This window comes from Vanellus vanellus, assembly GCF_965231255.1.
Source record: "Vanellus vanellus genome assembly, chromosome: 1".
In the NCBI taxonomy this organism is placed as follows: domain Eukaryota; kingdom Metazoa; phylum Chordata; class Aves; order Charadriiformes; family Charadriidae; genus Vanellus; species Vanellus vanellus.
In genome coordinates this window covers 33,888,442-33,908,877 of record NC_138905.1, presented here as the reverse complement: position 1 = coordinate 33,908,877, position 20,436 = coordinate 33,888,442, and the positions used below count along the sequence as shown (strand labels likewise).

At 40.4% G+C, this 20,436-nt stretch overlaps 1 protein-coding gene across 1 annotated transcript; it reads left to right on the top strand.

Moving 5' to 3' along the window:
- The first annotated feature begins 2,005 nt into the window (after window positions 1-2,005).
- On the top strand, window positions 2,006-18,348 carry TWF1 (twinfilin actin binding protein 1). Its single transcript, XM_082479595.1, has 9 exons — window positions 2,006-2,065; window positions 5,322-5,399; window positions 7,882-8,060; window positions 9,332-9,427; window positions 11,494-11,598; window positions 15,238-15,363; window positions 15,556-15,706; window positions 16,136-16,257; window positions 17,961-18,348. Exons 1-9 carry the CDS (start codon window positions 2,041-2,043, stop codon window positions 18,129-18,131), a joined length of 1,053 nt encoding a protein of 350 aa, XP_082335721.1. The 5' UTR covers window positions 2,006-2,040; the 3' UTR covers window positions 18,132-18,348.
- The last annotated feature ends 2,088 nt before the right edge of the window (window positions 18,349-20,436 follow it).

The window sequence follows — 20,436 nt, the reverse complement described above, 5'->3', positions numbered from 1 at the left end:
CAGGACATCTGTCTATGAAGGAAAACTTCCTTTTCCCTCATAAATTTTCAGGCAAATCCATCTTTTACAAAAACTAACACCGACGCAGTGCAGGAACCAAGAACATAGGACTCGTGGCAGGCTTCAGATCAAATGATATAAAGTAATTGTGATAGCACCACATCTTTGCTTGCCACTCTGGCTGGATCTCTAGTACTCCTTTCCTCTTGGAAAAGCTCTTCTCCAACAGTTGCTTTCTTTTTTTATAACCTCTGTGTTCCCAGAGGCTTACAATAGGGGAATTAGAAGTACCTGGGAGGCACCTCTGGTCTCTCATTTCTTGGTTTCACATGAAGTCTTTTCCCTGTCTCTCTCAGCCTCCTTGCTAGAAGACAAACTGCAGCTGCTCTGGTTCTCCGACCACTGCAATCCTCACAATTAGTCCCAGCTCACCAGCTGGTGATGTGTCTCCATAGTGACTTTGTGTTTGCCGGACTATCATTACACAGCACAGCTCACATACTACAGTTACAGTGCTATTTCACATTTCCCAAATAGGACACTAAATCCCTCACCCAATGTCTTTAAACTGGGGATCTGACAAAGCACAGACACCCACATCTATCAACACAGCTGACTCCAGAAATTCCTGAGCTGCAGCACTCTGGAGGCTAGGAAGGTGAGCCAGGGATGGATTACCACGTGCTTGCATTACTCTTCTATTCTAGCCTGGTCCACTGGGCTAGGTATTTGGTATGCCCTGTTACAGCACTTCTTATGTTCTCAGGTTGTATAGCGACCCATAAAACGCCTGCTAACTCCTGGGAATCTGAAGGAATCATCAGCATTGGGACATTACATTAAGTCCCTGCAGCCCTGTTACGTCTACAATTGCCTGTGCACATTTCACCTGTGGAGTCAAATCCAGACCACAGCACAGATTAAAACTGCTGACTACAGGACACAGAAGCCATTTTTAAAGAAGAGATAGTAGCTGTCTTTTTGTTATTAAGAGGACAGTGCTTCTCAACCTGTACACAGATATGCCTGTGAAAGACAGCTAGCAAAAGCAAACCTACCTTCACAGCATGGTTACATTCATGATGCAGGACTCCACTGGGAACTTTAAAAGTTTAGGGAAACTATCAACACATGTTGAAAAAGTGTAAAAGCCTTTGGCTGTGTTGTTAGGCCGCTTCACTGAGGAGCAGGTACAGCCTTTCTCTGCCTGGATCCATGCCTTGCCAACGCAGACGAGCGCCTGAACCGCCAGATCCAGGCTGAAAGAGAAGAAATTGTCACTATTTCTGCTCGTGCAGTGCCACCCAGTAGCAAATAACGCAAAATTAACAGAGAAAGACTGCCTTGTCAGGGGCAAGGGCTTTGAGCTGAAAGAGCCATGGTTCTGGGCTCTGTCCCCTGATTTCAGGTGGACTGTTTAAGGCAAAATTCACAGTACAGAGAAGCGGCCCAGTGTCCCACCTTGTGGGTCCTTCCCCGCTGTCCCCACGCGAGAGTGGGAGGTCTCCACGACGGACTCCTGGGGGTCGACTGAATTCACCTCAGTTATTTGTCAAGTACTTCGGCCAACAGGCAACCCCCGTGGGGCACTTGTGCCGGTCTGCCGGCGCGGGGGGGGGGAAGGCGGCGGCGGCGGCGGCGGCTGGCAGGCGCAGGGCCGGCGAGAGGCCCTGCCCCGCTACAGGTGGCACCACAGGCTCTGAGGCGGCAGGTGGTGGGGGCGACAGGACAGGGCAGGAACGGACAACGCTGCACCCCGGCCGCGTTTTAAAGCACCCGGAGGAGCCCTCCGGGGGCGCCGAGGCGGGGATCGGGCACAGGGTGAGGCGGTGGGGAGCTCTGCCGTAGGGGGCAGCACCGCGGCGGCTGCTGCCCGCCGCTGAGGGGGGGCCCGGGCCGGTGGGGCCCGGAAGGCGCCGCGCTCCCTCCCGGCCGCTGAGTGGCGGCGGCGCGTCACGTGTGCGCGGCCGGGCCGGGCCGGTGCGGGGCGGGAGGCGGCGGCAGAACTGCACTGCCCCGGGAGCGGCGCGGCGGTGCGACATGTCCCACCAGACCGGTATCCAAGGTACCCGCCCTCCCTTGCCTCCGCGGTGTCCACCTGCCCCCTCACGACAACCCCCTCCTCTCCCCCTGCCAGCCGGGCGGAGCGCCTTTCCCCGCGGGTCGTGTGGGGGCGCGAGGCGGGGGGGCGACCGTTGTGGCCGTTTAACGGGCCGGTCCCGGCGGGATTTTCTCCGCTGCCGGGCTCTTTGTTCGCTGCTGGAGGAGCCCGTCCTTTCCGCCGCGGGATGGCGGGGGGAGGCGAGCTGAGCGCGGGGGGGGGGGGGGAGGGGGTGAAAAGTGCTGCTGGCATTGGCCCCGGGGCGGCCGCTGCTCCTCTGGGTCCGGACCCAGCGCTTGATTCCCCCCGGTTAGGCGAAGGCGCTTGCAGGGTTTCTCCGCACGGCTGACCGAGCCTGAGAGGAGCGGCAGGCAGCCCGCCGGAGAAAACTGTTCCCTGCAGAAATGGAGAGGAGGGGCTTCCCCCCTTCCCCCTTGGCTCAGGTGGCTTCCCGGAGCGCAGGTTGTCCTGCGGCGGCGGGGGGAGCGGTGAGGTGGGAGCCGGGGCTGGAGGAGGAGGGGGGGGGGGCCTGGGCACCTCCCGCAGCTGTCGGCCCTCCCCTGGCTTTTTGGGGAAGCTGTGGCCTGGCCGCGGTTTGGGATGGCTCGGACAGCGCGGGGAATGCCGAGGGTGGCTGCCGGGCCCGTCGCGGCGGGAGCCCTCAGGAGAACCGGGAGCCCCGGAGGAGGAAGCCCACTAAAAAGCCCATCGCTGGAAGCCACAAAGGAGAAAAGTGTGGGGGAACCCTTCCCCCCCGCCATGTTTCCAGGCCTTGGGGGATGCGAGGAGCAACTCGAAAAAGACAACGTATTGTTTTTCAGTATTACCAGGCTTCCCCCCCCCCGAATCACGGAATGGCTAAGCAGGGATTATACTGCAGGATTAGGGGGGGGGGGGGGGGGGGCAGGTTTTACTGTCTCGATTTCTGCAATCTGCTTGTTCGATGACTAGTACCGTGTACTTTGCCTGCTCTCCCATATTTATTGTTGAAGGTGACTTTTGTCCCAGCCACAGCAGCTCTTAACTGCTCTTCTATTCCCTTTTTTGTCCATTGGCTGCATCTGGTCTGCACCCTTTGCCTTTCTTCTTTTCCTTCCCCTGCATGCCAATCTTTGCTCTGTTTTGCTGTTTCTGGTTTTAAGTTCTTCAACCCTTCTCAGGCTAGAGGTGCATCTGGGATAGTTTTTTTCCCAGGCTGGGGAAAATGTTGCAGTGGCTCTTCATTCTCTAGTTCTCTCTCCTGGCAATGCTGGAGGGAGGAGCAGAAGAATATCCTGTTGCTTACCTCAAGCAAAAAGAGTGGCTAAACCTCTTCTGCTGCTCTCCTTCATGTCTTTGAGAATCTTTTGTCCTCTGAGGAGAGCTGCAGACAACTCAGCAGCTTTTCTGCACGGTTCCTGCCTCAGCAGGCACTAATCAGGGGTCCTGTTTGCAGCAAAGCATCCCTTGTTGTGCCATTGCTGGCTTTAGCTACAAACAGGCTACTGTCACTCATAAACAATTGCAAGATTTGGCAGCATGGGCTGCTCTTTTCTGGAAACAGAAATGAAGTCATGGGGACAGTGATATGTACCAGGCAGTTGCTAAAAGGACTGGACTTTCAAACAGCCAGTGCAGATAAATAGTGTAGGAAGTCACAGAATGCATTGAGCTGCTGGAAAATACACTAGAATATGCTCACAGTCTTCTAAATAATTTAAAAATAATATTCCCTGTAAAATATTTGTGAAATAAACCCAAAGTTTAGTTCTGTAGGTCTCTGCTGGGTAAAGTTGAAGTAGATTTTTTCATATCACTCTGTGAATTTTAAAACCTTTATGAGGAAAAAAAGCATAGATCACTTGATGGTTATATGGTTTCTTAATGTCTCAAAATGTTACTTCAGCAGCTGTCACAGTTCTGGTAATAGTGCAGGGACTGCTGTATTTTGGTCTTGTTTTGGTGTGTAGGGTTGAAATGAGAAAATAAAGAACAAAAAGATAATAGACAAGAAGAGGTCCTGGGAGAACCGAAAGACCTAGAAAGTGGTGCAATGTTTGCATGCTGAATGGAATGGTGAGGACCAGCAGAGACAATGAGAAAAGCTGGCAGCAAACTACAGTGAGGATCTGCACTGGTTAGTGGGAAGATGCTAACCAGGATGAAGCTGGGGTTGGACTGGTACCCCAAGGCAGTTCAGTTTAACACCTCCTTTCCCTCCCACGCCGTTTTGGAATTTCAGAGTGGGCGTGGGCATCACTTCAATGGGCATAAACTTAAAATGTTTTGAGTATGGGCAGTAATGTTGCTGGATACCATCTGACCATCTGTTCAGTTGGCCTCAACCTGACTATAAATAATCCTTTTTATTTGTTTCCTGGTTTGATGTTTGTTTTGCTGGTGCTATGCTGTGGGATTACTTAAAGGCCCAGCTTGCAATAAATGTTCTTGAATGAACGCTCTACCACCCCCTGTCTACGGTATAATTAAACTGATTTGCACTCAGATTATTTAGCAGAGCAGTTGAGATAAGAATGATCACATCACTCAAGCACAGTTCTTCAGTGTGCTTAGGAAAGCGAGTCTGTCATGTTTGCGGTGTAATACCAGTGTGAATTATGGACGTTTTAAAATATTTTTTATTACTTCTTTGTAAATTCATTGTAAAGCTATCTTGTTGTGATAGGTTGGGGTTTGAACAGGCAGGAGCTGCCACAGGATACATATAAGGAGATAAGGGGATACGAAAGATGAGCTAATGAGTGGCAGCTTTCACTGGTACTCTTCAGAGAGGTGTCCTCAGGAAAGACTGGCACTTTTGCCAGACAAGCTCTAACATTTTCCTGGCAGGTGTAAAGTTTCTGTCTGAAAGTTTGTACTAAGCCTGCAGACTTCATGAAGCTATTGTAATTTGAGATGCGTCATATTTTTATTGTGTTGCTGTGTTAACTCTGAAACCTGAGAGCGATGATGTGGTCTCCTTTAATTTTCACAATGTTGAAAATGATACAGTATGCTGGAAAGCAGGGCTGTTTTGTAGTGTTTCCTGTCATATTTTCATGGTATGCTGGTGGCTGGAACAGTATGCAGCATAGAGCGAACATCACTCCTGTGTTCCTTTTTCAGTCCAACTTTGAAAAGCCAGTTGTACGCTTTTCCAGTGTTCTTGCCTTCGTCAATATTCTTCGTCCTAGTTAAGTGAAATGTGTTGATTTGGTTACTTTTGTTTTCTCTTTTTCAGCTAGTGGAAGCCTTAAAGATACCTTTGTTGGAGCAAGAAATGGACAATACAGGCTTTTAAAAATAGTCATTGATAATGGTTAGTCAAATTTTTCTTTTTCTCTGATGCTTTTAGATATTTTCCTAGCTGTTTTAGTGAACTACATGTACAATTGTTTGAAAAAAACCAAAACTCTGCAAAACTTAATATTACTAAGGTCTTTCATATATAGAAGGTAAGATTTAAGTCTTGGTGATGCTAAGCTTTTCAGTATGATGCTACTGTGGTTTTGGATTTGAATTTTTCTTCCAAATGTCATTTCATATTTTAACCAAGAACTGCTGTGTACTTCATATGGGTAATATAAATAAGCTTACTCTTACCTTCTTACTAAAGAAAGAGTAGAGAAAAAAAAAATTCCACACCTGTGTAGTGTTTTGGCACTGTGGTTACTTTCATTAGATAGATTCTTATACAGCAGCTAGTAACTTTAGATGAAGTATAAATGTTATCTGCCTTTTCTACTGAGATCAGCTGCATGTAGAAAGTCCTATTAAAGCAGATGTTTAAGTAGTAATCTGGCTACTTGGTACAAATTTTCAAAGCTAAACCTGTTCCTTAAATCTCACCTATATGTATAAATATAAAATTACATAATTTCTTGTAGAACTTGAGTTTGATCTTTGAACTTATTGGCAAGTAATCAAGGCTGCAAACATTCCAAGATAGAACGCATAATTACTTTTTTTTTTTTTTTAATAGCAATGCTGGTTCACTGTATAAGACGCTTCATGATTTAGTCCATCTTTTCAAGTATGTCAGGTGCCCGCTTTGCCACTTTGGGTTTTTTGCTCTTTCTAGAGTTCATTTACAGTACACTGAAATACCTATTAGCTGGAGGAAGGTACATTTATGTACATGTACATACAAATACATACTTTTTTTTGTTATGTAAATAACCCACTGTTACTTTGTTTGTGTTTGCTTAGGAATTCTTCTGACACTGTAATATTGCTTTCCTTAAGGAAGTAGCAACATTAATATAGGCAGGTCACTGTGGTAAAGTCTCACTTGCACAAGGTCACAAATGCTGTTGAATTTTTTTTCTTTTCCTATTAGGCAAGGTAAAACAATATGCTTTTGTGTGTATGCTACTTTTTAATATGAAATGAAGTCTAGAAATAAGATGCAAAGCGAAGACATTCCCTATTTTTTTTTTTCTTTCTGTGTGTGTGTGTGTGGATATACATTTTGACTCTATGTAGAAGCAGAATCCAGTCTTTGATACTATTTCCCACAGTTCAAAAAGAAACCTCTAAAAATCCCAGAATACTGGAAGAGGGACAGTTGCCTCATCTGTCTGTGGGACCTTTCAGCAACTGCCCCTAGTCAACAGATAGTAGTCGAGTTCTGCTAATGTGAGTTAATAAGAGGTTTGCTGCTGGGCAATAGAGTTCCTCTGATTTTATTTTTCTGTCCTAAATCCAGGTGAGTGTAAAGCCACCTAGAGTTCAGAATTGGCAAGTACATTCTGAATACTGTGCTCTAGGTGAACAATTTCAGCTATTTAGCATCTAATTCAGAGAAGGGCCAAACACCCTCTCCCTAATCTGTTCATGTTCTGTGACTTACTGTGATAGAGTGCCTTGCTCTGAAACTTTTGCTGTAGAGGCATTTGTATACTGTTGTACTTTTGCCTGGAGTTTTAGAAAGTAGGTCCTAGACTCTCAAAAGATATTTTGTATACTAGCTACTGTGATGGTCCTCAAACTGTTGGAGGATCCCATTTAAACAAGGTATTTCTGTTTTGATTGTGGGGGCTAGTATTTATTGGGGAGCTGATAAGCATTTTGAGAGACACTACACTAATATTTTCCTTTGGAATCTGAGATGTGATTTATAAATAAGAGAAAAATCTTGCTGCTACAGCTGTTCACATAATTAAATCTCATCTGAAGTATTCTATGCAGAGTTAAGCCAATTATATGTAATAAACAACTTCAGTCATTTAAAGAGACCATAGTTATGAAGCTGTATTAGAAAGAGGTTTATCTACTTACATAGTCGAGTTAAAGTGATTAGTGCAAGCATATTCATTCCAAAGTATTTTCACTGTATAACTGAGTTATTGACCCTTTACAATGACTACAAACACTAATATGTTATAGCAAGAGCATCAATAATTCTAAAATTTCAAAGCTTACTCTCATCTTGTTTCTACTTAAGTATTCCAATTTAAAAATAAACTAACTGGCAGAAAACAGTTTTTTATTTCCCTTCTATGTACATTATGCTAAAACCACTAGCATCAGTCTTATCCCTTCAGATCAAAGAACTTGATGACAACCAACACATTACTTCTCAACTTCTCTGTATTTGGGTTAAAGCAAGTTAGAGTTTGAACATACATAGCTTTTGTAGGAATTCATCTGCTTTCACAATGATTGTTCTTGACTTCCATTCTTGTGGACATACTTACGAAAGATGAAGTGTCTGATTAACTGTTTATTGTAATTGCTAATTATGAAAAATGGTATTAACTGTATAGTTGCTAACCCATAGCTTTGGTTCTTGGTTATAGAGCAGCTTATTGTGGGATCCTCTAGGCGGCCGGTTGGATCATGGGAAAAGGATTATGATGCATTTGTCCTTCCCCTTCTCGAAGACAAGCAACCGTGTTATATATTATACAGATTAGATTCTCAGAATGCTCAAGGATATGAATGGATCTTCATTGCATGGTCACCTGATCACTCTCCTGTAAGTAACATTCATTAGAGGCTTCATGCTGTTAATTATTTTTTGACAGTGCCATTTGATATGAATCCTAGATATGAAGGAAACTGATTTGAGGAATGAAGCATTCCTCAACCTTCCCCTCACTTTCCCTCAAGAAAACTGGGAAAATATATTTCTTGAAGCTGATTGAGAAGCAATATCAGTGGGTGCAGATGGAATGCAGCTGATCCAATTTATTTCTAGCCTGATGAGGAGACAAGACAATGTTTTTGCCCTGTTTGCTTGTCTGTCTTTCTATCAGTGTTTCATGAAAATTCATGGAAGGACATAGGACAGAAATCTCAATATCATAGAGAGAAGGATTATAGTGTGAGCTCAAGCTGTTTATTCTGTTTGGCTTGCTGGCTGCCCAGCTGGCACTCGTGGATCTATGACCTGCCACAGAATATACTGTTTCTCCGTCAGTAACATGGGAGGGAACTGAGTTTAGAGTTAAGGATTTCTAGGAAAAACTAGGATGCTGTATACAGGTTCTGGGAATGTGAGATAACGGAAGACTGAAAGTAAAGCTGTTCCCGTAGTCCTACTAATTCCACTAGCAGTTAGGAAATAGTAAGAGACCAAGACTTGGAGTGCATAGAAGAGATTAGGTGGAAAAGGTGAGGTATTGTGGTGAGGATGGCATGATGGTGAAATAAGGTGGGAAGATGGGACTGTTGAGAGAGAAATAAGTGACTCTGCTAGACACCTGTAATAGGGAGCCAACATCATTAGATCTTCTGCCCCCAGAAAATTTCATTTTTCCACTGTAGTTGAACCAAAACTATCTGGAGTCACTATCAAATGGAAAATAGTAATGAGTTATTTGCAGTCTGCTCTTTCTTTATCTGTTGTATCCATTAGTACACAGACCAGTGACAAAAGATCTAAACAATTGTGTTTTTTTCCCATTTAAAATTAGTGAAGATTATGTTGACTTTTTTTTTATTTAAAAAAAGCTCATACGCTTACTAAAGCAGCAATTTAGTTTTGGAATTACTTTGATAATAATGCATACTATCATCCCCTTGAGAATTTAATACTGTGTGTTAGTATCGTGATCCAGAACTCATTCCATGGAGTTTATTCTTTATTAAGAATTACAATTTCAAAATGCAGTTTTAACACTTAAAATATATTTTCAAGAAAGATGTTTGTTAATGGACTTGGTACACCAATATGCTAGATTCTCTGTGTACAAACAAACAAAAAAAGAACCCAGACCAAATCAACACTGTTTTATGATATGCTAGGTTCGTCAAAAAATGTTGTATGCAGCAACCCGAGCAACACTGAAGAAAGAATTTGGAGGTGGTCATATTAAGGATGAAGTATTTGGAACTGTACAGGTAAGTTTTTCTTTTTAAAGTCAGAGCACTGACCTTAAATACTAAAAATAGTAGCTAATGTTACTGGTATGAATTTGTGGTGTTTCTGCTCTTTTTTGGTTAAGGAAAAAAGAGTTAAAAGCTATGTGTAGTATCCCAATATTAAAATGTAATTGCTTTCATTTGAACAAGTAACTAAGTGTATTTAACTATTTCAAGCTAAGAAGTCCTTGCTTCAAATGGCTGTGAAAACTAAATAATCTAGGAATAATAGGAGCATCTTTTAATCTCATTGCGTGCATGTGAATCCTCAAAAAGCTATAACACTGTAACTTTCAGGCCAGTTGTATACACAAGCCATTTTGGATGTATGGTTCTGAATCAGAAGTGGGCTAGAACAGTTATCTGCAAGCCATTAACATCTGAAAACAGATGTTTTTATCTTAAACCAAAGATATTAAGATGTCAGTTCTTTAGAATTTGACCATAAAATGTAACTCAAGTTCCATGGCTGCCATCTTAACTTATGGAAACAGAATTTTAGTAGCTTATAATTTATTCAGTGAAAATACTGATAGTTGACTCTTCAGTTATGGTAAGATAATTGACGGTGCATGTATGAAATCTTGCAAGTTTCTAAGGGATGTTGAAAAGCCTGTAAGTGCTGGACATGCAAGGAAATATGAGGCTATTGTGTTACCTTGGTTTCCTTGGGAAATGTCTTATACAGTTGTGATGTCAGCCTGTTTGTCAGGCAGACATCAGACTTCTGACTTTTTAATCCATTGCCAGTTTTAAAGAAACACAATTTAGAGTTCTCAAAGATACAGAATTCCTATATCTGTCATGAAAACTGATGATTACGTAGAGATCCAAATTGTCATTCCCCTTTTCCTCCTTCAGCAAAGACAGAGGAAGTGCAGCAGTTATCTTCTGTCTGACCGGTTAATTAGTTCATCATATGCACAAATCCAAACCAAAGCACCACCACTACTGACCCAGGGAGATGGTGCTGAAGGAAGGGAAGGAGTTGGAGATATGGGGAAGGATAGAGGATATTGTAGTGGGGAAAAAACTGTGGAAGAGACATGGGCTGTTTTGGTGGACAGGAAGTCTATAAGGACATGAGGCTAATAATTCTGCTGCTCACTGAGTAAATAATTTATGTTCAGCATCCAGTCCATTACTCTGTCTTTATTTTGTTAGACACAAGGATGGTTTAGTTGCAACCAGCTCTGTTATCCTGGTAGAACCTGGTTATGGTCCCACCTGCTACTTCACATCTATTAACCTCAATACCTCTGAGCTCCTGAAACAAGACATAATGGGATATTGGCACTGGAAATTGTATTTGGGAAGGTCTGTCTCCTTCAGAAAGGGAAGAGCTAAGAAGGATCTTTCTCTTTCTTCTCAAAACTTGAGTATAAAATCGCATTCATGTGATTGCATAAAGTCCCGCCCTTTTTGAGTGACCACGATGCAACAGTATTTGCCTCTGGTATCAACCTCTTTGGAGAGGGCCAGAACTGACACTGAATATTAATGAATTCCCCAGGGTGGTTATCAGTATTAATGGCTTCTGTGACATTGCATCCTAAACTATTTGTAGTATTATGTGCTTACTCCCTGTCCTAAGGCAGCATTTCTGTCTTCCATTTTTTGGTTAGAAAACTACCAAAAAGCTACTAGTCTGAGCATGCAAATTTTATAAGAAATTATAATAATATATTTTTTATAAGATTTTTTTTTTTTTATTAGAATTGTGGCAATTCTGTGAGGTTTTGTCCAAGAAGACTGAATAACTTCACGCACACAGTCTTCATTAATGCTCACTTTTGAATTAGCAAGGTAATTAGAGAGTGATTGCGGAAATGCTGTTTGTGGTCCAATTGGGTCCAAGAGCAGCTCAGTGGACCCTGCTGTACAGGAAGATGAACTGAATTTGCAAATGAGCCTACACTTTTAATCCATTCAAATAAAATTACCATAACTGTATGGGAAGTAACTGCTTTTTTAATACTGCATAGAGCATCTTTGAAGAAAACTTTTATTATCAAAAATGAGCAATATTGATATTGTGCTTTCAGGATGATGTTTCACTGAATGGATATAAAAAATATTTGATATCACAGTCCTCCCCTGCGCCTCTGACTGCAGCAGAAGAGGAACTTCGACAAATTAAGATTAACGAGGTACCTACAAGGTCTTTGAGCATGGTGTGAAACTGGGTGTAGAATTCCAAATGTATTGTAGGAAAAAAGTCTTTCTAGGGTAAAAAAGGGCAGAACAGAAAATGAAAAGCTTCAGAAAGTTTGAGTGGTTGAAAATATAAATTTATCTCTCAGTGAGTTGAGATTGCAGGGTGATGATGTTGAAGTGACGTGATCTTGCTGAGTTTGCAAGGCCTACTGAGTCAGACGCCTCACAACTGCACAGCTTAATTGATGCAGCTTTGGCCCTTAACATGCTTTCAGTATCACTGGATGCCCTTCATTGTGAAGGGTGACTGAGCACTGGCACAGGTTGCCCAGAGAGGTTGTGGAGTCTCCGTCTTTGAGATATTCAAAAGACCTGGGCAACAGCCTTGTAGGTGGCTCTGATTGAACAAGGTGGTTGCACAAGATGAACTCCAAAGGTGCCTTCAAACCTTAACCATTCTGTGATTCCCCACATGCACTTCCCATGGGGGCAGAAATTGTAGAGCAGACACAAAATAGTGACTGTTGTAGTGAATTATTGCCAGGAGTATTTCAGCAGCCTTATCCCCAGAGGAAATATACTTAGCTTCCAGCACCAGTGCACTTGTCTTTAAGACTGAGGAAGTGAATGGAATTCCAATAAAAATAAAATAAAAATCCAAAATAAGTAGCTAGTCCTTTTAAGAGACTGATTTGCTTTTGCTACAAGCACTTTATAGAAAAATCTCTAACAAATGCCTTTGAGCAAATAGTTTGATTGCTAGCTAGCTATTGACTGAAAAGTTTGAGAATTCTTTTCTCGCATTTTTCCTTTACTTGATCACTTGTTCAGACAAGTATTAAAATAGGTAATGTGCTGATCTTACTATTTCTTTGGGTTTGTATTTTATAGCCATGCTACATGCGTTTGAAATATGGTTTGTTTCTGCAGCTGGATGCCAGCAAACCATTGTGTTCAATGCAGCTCAGTATCTTCTCTAATGTTGTCACTCTACCGTGCTGTTGCTGCAACTTTGTTGTTCATTGACTTTTTTTTTTCAGTAGTGTTTTTTGTTATTTTCCATGTCTAATTTTGATTAATCCAATGTAGGAATGCTCTCATCATCATCAAACACTGCATTTTACTTGATCAACTTTAAAAGAAAACCCACTAACGAATGTAAAACCTCTGTGGTATTGATGATCACTACTGCTATTAGTATTATCTCTTACGCGCTACATATGTTGTGTTTAACAGCTGATTCATGCAGACTAAAACCTTATGTGCTATTACGAAACTTTAGCAGCAATAGCTGTGCTTATTAGACATATATAAACCGTAGATTGCTGCCATTTTGGCTTTGTTTGAAGCATCTTGCAATACGTTAACTTATATCATTTCTCTCTGTTGTTTCCACAATTACGAAGCCTGTTATTAGCCTTAGAAAACTAAAAGCTTTCTGATTTAAAAAAGAAATAAATAGTTTTCCATATGTATGTTCTTTCATAATCACCCTAAGAAATATTTTACTGGATCAGATCAAAGGATCACCTAGTCTGCCATGAAGTCCCTGAGTGAACAACAGCAGAAATTTAGGAAGAGTGTAAGAGTGGGACAAGGTGGCCATGATAATTCCCTTGAATACCCTTCTGTTACCTCAGTGCTTGCAGGTGTAGGGGTCTTCCTGAGTAAGAGATGATGTTGTACTATATAGTTGTTATTAATGGGGTTTTCATCCATCGTCTAGTCTTGTCGTTTTTCTAAATCTGCATAAAGTTTTTGTTATCTGCAGATCTTATGGCAGTGTATTCCACAGCTTGACAAAGTACTATGTAAAGAACCACTGCCTGCTGTCTATTAGTTTATTATGATATCCCTACGGATTGTGTGGGGAAGGCAGACAAAAGTCATTAAGTCATTCCTCATTTTCCCTCTTCCCTTTGATAAAGCTAACTGTACCCAGCAAGCCAACCATATCCTGGGCTGCATTGAAAGAAACATGGCCAGCAGGTTGAGGGAGGTGATTCTGTCCCTCTACTTGGCTCTCGTGGTCCCACCTGCAGTACTGTGTCCAGCTCTGGAGCCTCTGGCACAGGAAGGACGTGGACCTGTTGGAGCATGTCCAGGGGAGGGCCACAGAAACACCTCTCATATGATGAAAGGCTGAGAGAGCTGGGGTGGTTCAGCCTGGAGAAGAGAAGGCTCCTTGCAGCCTTTCAATACTTAAAGGGGCCTTGTAAGAAAAATGGGGACAGACTTTTTAGCAGGGCCTGTAGCAACAGGACAAGGGGTAATGGTTCTAAACTGAAAGAGGGCAGATTCAGACTAGATAATAAGGAGGAAATTTTTTATGCTGAGGGTGGTGAAACACTGGCACAGGTTGTCCAGAGAGGTGGTAGATGCCGCATCCTTGGAAACATTCTAGGTCAGATTGGACAGGGCTCTGAGCAACCTGATCTAGTTGAAGATGCCCCTGCTCATTGCAGGGGTGTTGGGTTAGATGACCTTTAAAGGTCCCTTCCAACCCAAACTATTCTATGATTCTGTATCCATGGACCTCTGTTGTTTTCCTTATCAGTTATCTCTTCTGGGCTGAAGATTCCTCATCTAGGTAGTTCTTCCTTCTAAAGAACTCCATACTTCTGATCCTTTTGCTTTTTTCTGCAGTTTTTCCAGTTCTGCTATATAATTTATGAGTTGGAGAGATGGGGAAGTCAGAACTGCATGTGGTATTCAAGATGCAGGCATGTTACTGATATCTACAGCTGCTTCATCACCAACGTGAAATGTATTTGTGAAATTATAAAAGGAAGCTAATATATTCAAAAGCTAATACTTGGACAATAAGTTCAGACCTGGGAAAACTGGAGGGAAGAGCTCATTTTGAGAGAAACTTCATGAATGTTAAGATAAACATAAATTCTTTAAAAAGGCTTCAAAATAACTGTTCTTTTCTCTCAAATAATTTGTGACTAATGTAACTGAATTACAAACAGTTGTCTAGGTTGCAGTGACCCTGGATGTGTTTTACTTTGTGTTATACCTTCTAGAAGTCAAAATTAAGATTTTGTTTGTTTTGTTTGCTTTCTTTTTGGTATAGGCTTTTGGGGGGATGGTGTTGAAGCAGGAGGGAGGGAAGTCGCTTTGCTTTACCTTCAAGAAGATCAGTTTGTCTTACAATTTCTCTCGTCCTCCAAAAATTTTTACTCCCTATAAATGGCATTTGTATGTTTTAGTGTAAAATTTTTCAAGATACAACAAAGTTTATAGGCAATATTGTCAGTTCAAAAGTGTAACACAACATATGAAAATCAAGCTCTTTCCTCCTGGCTCGTTGCATCTTTATACCAGAATTTAACTTAGAGCTTCGCTGACACTTGGACCAGTTTTCCCTCTGATGATTCTGTTGGCTCTGCAAAGCTAGCTGTTTCAGAGATACAAAACTGTTTTCAGGTAATCAAGCAAACACTACCTGTAAATTTAAAAAAGTGAATCTGTTGTATATGGGGATGATACTTTAGGGTAGTTAATTCTCAGAATAGCTACTGCTACCTCTGCGTGTAACTGTATGCAATGTGTTGTCAGTTAATGTATGGAACCGAATGGGTGCTTGCAAAGGTTTCTGTTTACATTTCTATTGACTTGGGTTCCAGGTACAGACGGACGTTGGTGTAGATACCAAGCATCAAACGTTGCAAGGAGTAGCATTCCCCATTGCTAAAGAAGCTATTCAGGCTTTGGAGAAATTGAAAAATAAGAAACTGAATTATGTACAACTGGCAAGTATAAAATACTTTAACTATTTTTCAGTAGTGAGTATAAAATAGATCACCTGCGCATTAACACCTGTTGATAACGTACACTGATAAATTACCATTCTTTATTAGATCAATTAAATTTTTTTTCATCCTGTTATGTTCACCAGTTTGCTTTCTGTGTATTAACTATATTCACGTTTGCTTCGTTAACAGCAAATTGATATGAAAAATGAAACTATTATTTTGGCCAACACACTTCATACTGAACTTCAGGACTTGCCAAAAAGAATTCCAAAGGATGCTGCACGTTACCATTTTTTCCTGTATAAGCATGCCCATGAAGGAGACTATTTGGAATCCATAGGTATGAGAAAATTTCCCAATGTGACATTTCATTGGCTTGTTTTGAGTACTTGAGTAATTCTGAGGCGGAGAGAAAGATGTGTCATAAAAGTAATGTGTCTGTCGTCATGATCATAAATTTCATTTGGTTGTGAAACTGATTTCTGAAGAGTCCTTATGTTTAGAAAGTAGTGAGCCATCCCTTTTCATTATGAAAACCCGTAAATCAGTCATCATGTGAAAATGTAAAGATAGTGGCCGTTCTCTCATCTCCCATTTGAATTGAAATACTTGCTAAAACAAACCAGATCAAGAATGGTGTTACACTTTTTCCCTTTTAGACTGCATAGTTGATTTGCAATGTCTCTCTGCTGTAAATGATTTTATGGTACAGGTTTTGATGGAATGTAGTTATGATCTGATTTGTGGTTTGGGGTTTGTTTTTCTGCAGTTTTCATCTACTCTATGCCAGGGTATACCTGTAGTATACGGGAACGAATGCTCTACTCTAGTTGCAAAAGTCCACTGTTAGAAATTGTAGAAAGACAGCTGTGGATGCAGATAATTAGAAAGGTAAGTACACTGGGTATACTGGTGTTTTCTCCATCCCTCTGTTCCCTTCTTAATATCTAACTATAACTGTCTCTGTGCCCACCTTCTCTAAACAATGAAAAGTGTTGTGTAACTATTACATTTTGTCCCAAAAAAGAAATACTTGTTGATAAAGCTCCAGATACAAAGTTAAGTCATGGAAGCTTTTCTCTGGTTCATAATTTCTACACTTTCACATCTTTAACAAACCTATCCTTGTGCATCGAGGGAGTGTTTGAGAGTACTTCAAAGGACTATTTAGAAGTAATGTGATTTCTTACTAAAAAGCCTGTCATATTTTGGACCACAACTCATTGCAGTTGTTGAACACTAAATTCTTTTAAAGCCAAGGTTATTTAAGGATTTTCAAAATAATTCCAAGATGCAGTTCTGGAACTTAAAACTGGTATTTTAGGAGTCCTTGATGGGGCAAACAAGGATTTGCAAGTAAGCTGATCTTTTCATATTGTATAGATTTTACTGCTATGCAGTAAGTTACTTCTCACCTCCAGAGCAGAGACCGTAGGAATGGTCCATTTATGGAATATGTGACCTATGGTTACATTCTTAACACTTGTGCTGTAAATTTAGAAAAATTTTGAGGCTTGGTTTCTGTGGGGATTATGTCTACCTGAAAAATAGCAGAGTTAATACTAACCATTTTTACTGAGGTGACATGAATTAAGTAGATTATCACTACGTGTTTTTATATGTAATTATTTCTCATAAATTTCCTTTCTATGACAAAATAAATGCACCATGTGACTCCTGAAGTCACTGTAGACGTATTTCTGAAAGATGTACTTGTAACAGCAATACCATGGCTGGTAAGTCTGTCAAGTGCTATGGTTTGGCAGGCCATGAAGTGCTGAATGCTCAGCAGAGCAGGGCCAAGGCATTTCTCTGAATTGTAAATTCCTGCTATTCAAAACAGTGGGGTTTGGCTTGAGAACACTATTTTCTTTCCATTCAGGTTTTTATGCTGAAATTTTAAAAACCAAAACAAACCCCACTTTTGTTCATTCAACTTATTTTAGCTTTTCCCTGGCTTGAATACTTGCTGAGTTGCAGTAGCTGCTAATCATATAAGCTGTTTGTACTCCTCCCCTTCTGTCTCAAGAGACAACAATACGTATGCACGTTGCTCTTAAAGGTAGTGTTTAAAGCATGTTTTAGTGAAAAATTTTAGTTCTTAAAATGTGGAGATTACATTGGGACAATGAAAAGTTTTATTTTAGAGGGGAAAACAAAGGACGGACATTGTAGTTCTGAAGATCTGCATGCTGCTTTCTTATCTCTTGTTAAGGAAGTTACTTTACGGATGAGTAAATAAGCACTTGTTTCCACATGGAATCCATACTCCTAGTTAGTATTAATATGTACGTTGTGCTAAAGCTTGGGACAGAGGAAGTTTCTTGGCATACATACTGTGTGGTTGTACTTGTATTTCAGGAAAAATAATTAAGTCAAATCACACTCAATACTGGTAAGAGTATAGTGGATTCTCAGAAAAACTATGCAAGATTGCTCAGGGCATTAGGCACAAGTTAGAGAACATTTCATGCTAGACTCTAAACGTTATTGCACATATGGTTTTAATATGTATGTAGAGCTTCAGCAAAATTTTGAAATGCTTTTAAATGTCTTTAAGATGAATATGATAAATGTTGGCTTTTTTCCCCCAGATTGAAATAGATAATGGTGATGAGTTAACTGCTGACTTTCTTTATGAAGAGGTTCATCCAAAACAACATGCTCACAAACAAAGTTTTGCTAAACCAAAAGGTCCTGCGGGGAAGAGGGGAATACGAAGACTGATTAGAGGACCAGCAGAGACTGAAACACCTAGTGATTAGAAACTGTTGTTTGCATTTGTTATGAAGTATTACAGTAAGAAACTAAATTCTGGCTTTTGGTAACGAACTCAAATCATTCCATTCATAGATGCTAGGAAAAAAAAAAGGCTCTTTCTACTCTTGTATCTTCTGACCTCAACACTTTTTATATTGTTACATGATTATATTTGTTGACCGTGTTTTATAACTTGTGGAAGAGCTAATAATTTAAAAGCTAGAAGAGGAAAACTAAGCTAGTACCCCTTTATTTTAAATTAGAATCCCTAATTTAATAGCTCTACATGAGATCATGAACTTTGCAGACATAAGACTATTAAGCCCATGTATTCTGTGGGTAAGTTGCAGCTGTATGCAGAGATGACAGACCTGTGTTCATGAGAGTAGTTTATTGAAACCTGTAAAACTTTCCATGTGAGAAGAGCCGAAGGACTATATAGCATTGTCCCAGATAAATCTTTATTTTTCCTTGTAGTCCTTATGGACAATAGTACAATAGAAGGTTTTCTTCTAGTTTTGACATGATGGGTTTTGTTGTTGTTTTGGTTTGGGTTTTTGTTGGTGTTTTTTTTTTTTTTGTAATAGAAAAGATGAACTAAAATCAGTTATTCATCAATTAATGTAAGTGTTCAGGAATAGCTGGATATTTTTCCCATGCAAAAGTATGGTCATTTCAAATTTGTAACTAATTTTGTGGAATTGTTTTTTAAAGAAATCTGACATAAAAACCACTATAGCTTTTCCAGACTTCTGTACCACTCGTAAGCCTTACATATGAAATACTGAATGACCAACTAAAAGGTGATTAGAAGTGCATGAGTTGGTATACTCTGTAGATTATGGAGCTACTTTCAAAGCAATATGCAAATATACAAACTGTGTAAGTTCAGTAAAAATTGAAATAGACTTGCTTCATAATGGTGAATTGTTATTGAGATCCTAGTGTGTTTGCAATATCAACTCCAATTTTACCTTTCAAAGTATTCTGAAAATGCCTTTTCCTGAATGTTTGAACTTTAACAGTAACTTAAATCTGTAACAAAATCCAGCTAGGTCTTGAATAACTGCTAGCAGCACCTGGCTAGGATTTTGTCTTTTTTCTTTTTTTCCCCCAAAATACAGCCAGAATGACTAAACATGATTGAACCATGAGTAATATGTTTAATAGGAAGAGGAAAAATAGATTATTTTAATATGTGGATTAAAGAAGATTTAGATGTGGAAATCAAGTATTGGATGACCTTAAATATTTAAAATTGTGTAATGAGGCGCATGCTAATGGACAGATTATATTCCCCAGTGGGGACTTGGTTTTTAGTGTCTTGTATGTGACCTTTGTGGGTTTTTTTTAATTTTTTTTTTTTTTTTAAAGCTACATGGGAGTTGCAAGTCTTGGTTCACTGCGTATTATTATAGGTGCTGGCTGTACACATCATATAGCTGACTGAATCACATGTTTACCTGGTGGAAGATAGGTTTTTAACCTAGTTTTGTAGGGAAATAATGCTTTGACACTACTAGTTCCTGATAAAATAAATTTTATCTTTTGTATTATTTTGTTTGGAGATACTAGCTTGCTATCGACATCTGAGATTGCACTATATAATGTGAAGATTGGAATAGTTGTTGGTTTTACTGTGATTTTTTTATATGCAGTAAAAATTTGACTCCTCAGCTTTTTTCATTTAATCTTATACACTACATCAATCCAATTCAATAGCTCTTGATCCTCAGCTAATCTCCTGCTTGCCTTTAGCTACTGTGTTCTTTTTCTGCCTCTTGCCTTCTCCCTCCAGGGCAAGGAACTGGCCTTTGGAGTGTTTCTTCTATGTACTACCTGTCAGGCAAGTGTCATTGTTTTTTAAACATGGTTAATGTGCGTGCAGCTCATCGTACACTGTTATTAAATGTATATTTGGTTGAACTCTGAATTTTTTCAGCACACCTAATTCACTGTTTGTTTGTTTTAAGGAAAACCTTTGAGTGTAACAGTAAAAAATTACTGCTAGAGGGTTTTTTGTTTGAATTTAGTATTCCTGCCCATGTGTCAGCCATACCAAGAGCGCACATACATTTTTACACTAATTTGAGCCAGTAAAGAAGTTCAGCTTTTTAATATCAGGTCAAACTATTCATTATTTAAAACATTTGTTATGGTTATGTGCATGTTGTGTTTTGGGTTTTTTTTTCCCCTAATCCTGCCCTAGGTAGGTGAGGATAGGAGGTAGAAAGCATAATCTGGAGGATGCTGAGAGCTTGTTAAGTGATTATGCGAGGGTGTTTATAATGAGCTGCTTTAGAGTTCGGC

Coding starts and splice junctions, on each gene's coding strand:
- TWF1 (XM_082479595.1), top strand. CDS start 2,041: ATGTCCCACCAGACCGGTATCCAAG. Junction 9,428..11,493: donor AAGTATTTGGAACTGTACAG/GTAAGTTTTTCT, acceptor TTGTGCTTTCAG/GATGATGTTTCACTGAATGG. Junction 15,707..16,135: donor AGACTATTTGGAATCCATAG/GTATGAGAAAAT, acceptor GTTTTTCTGCAG/TTTTCATCTACTCTATGCCA.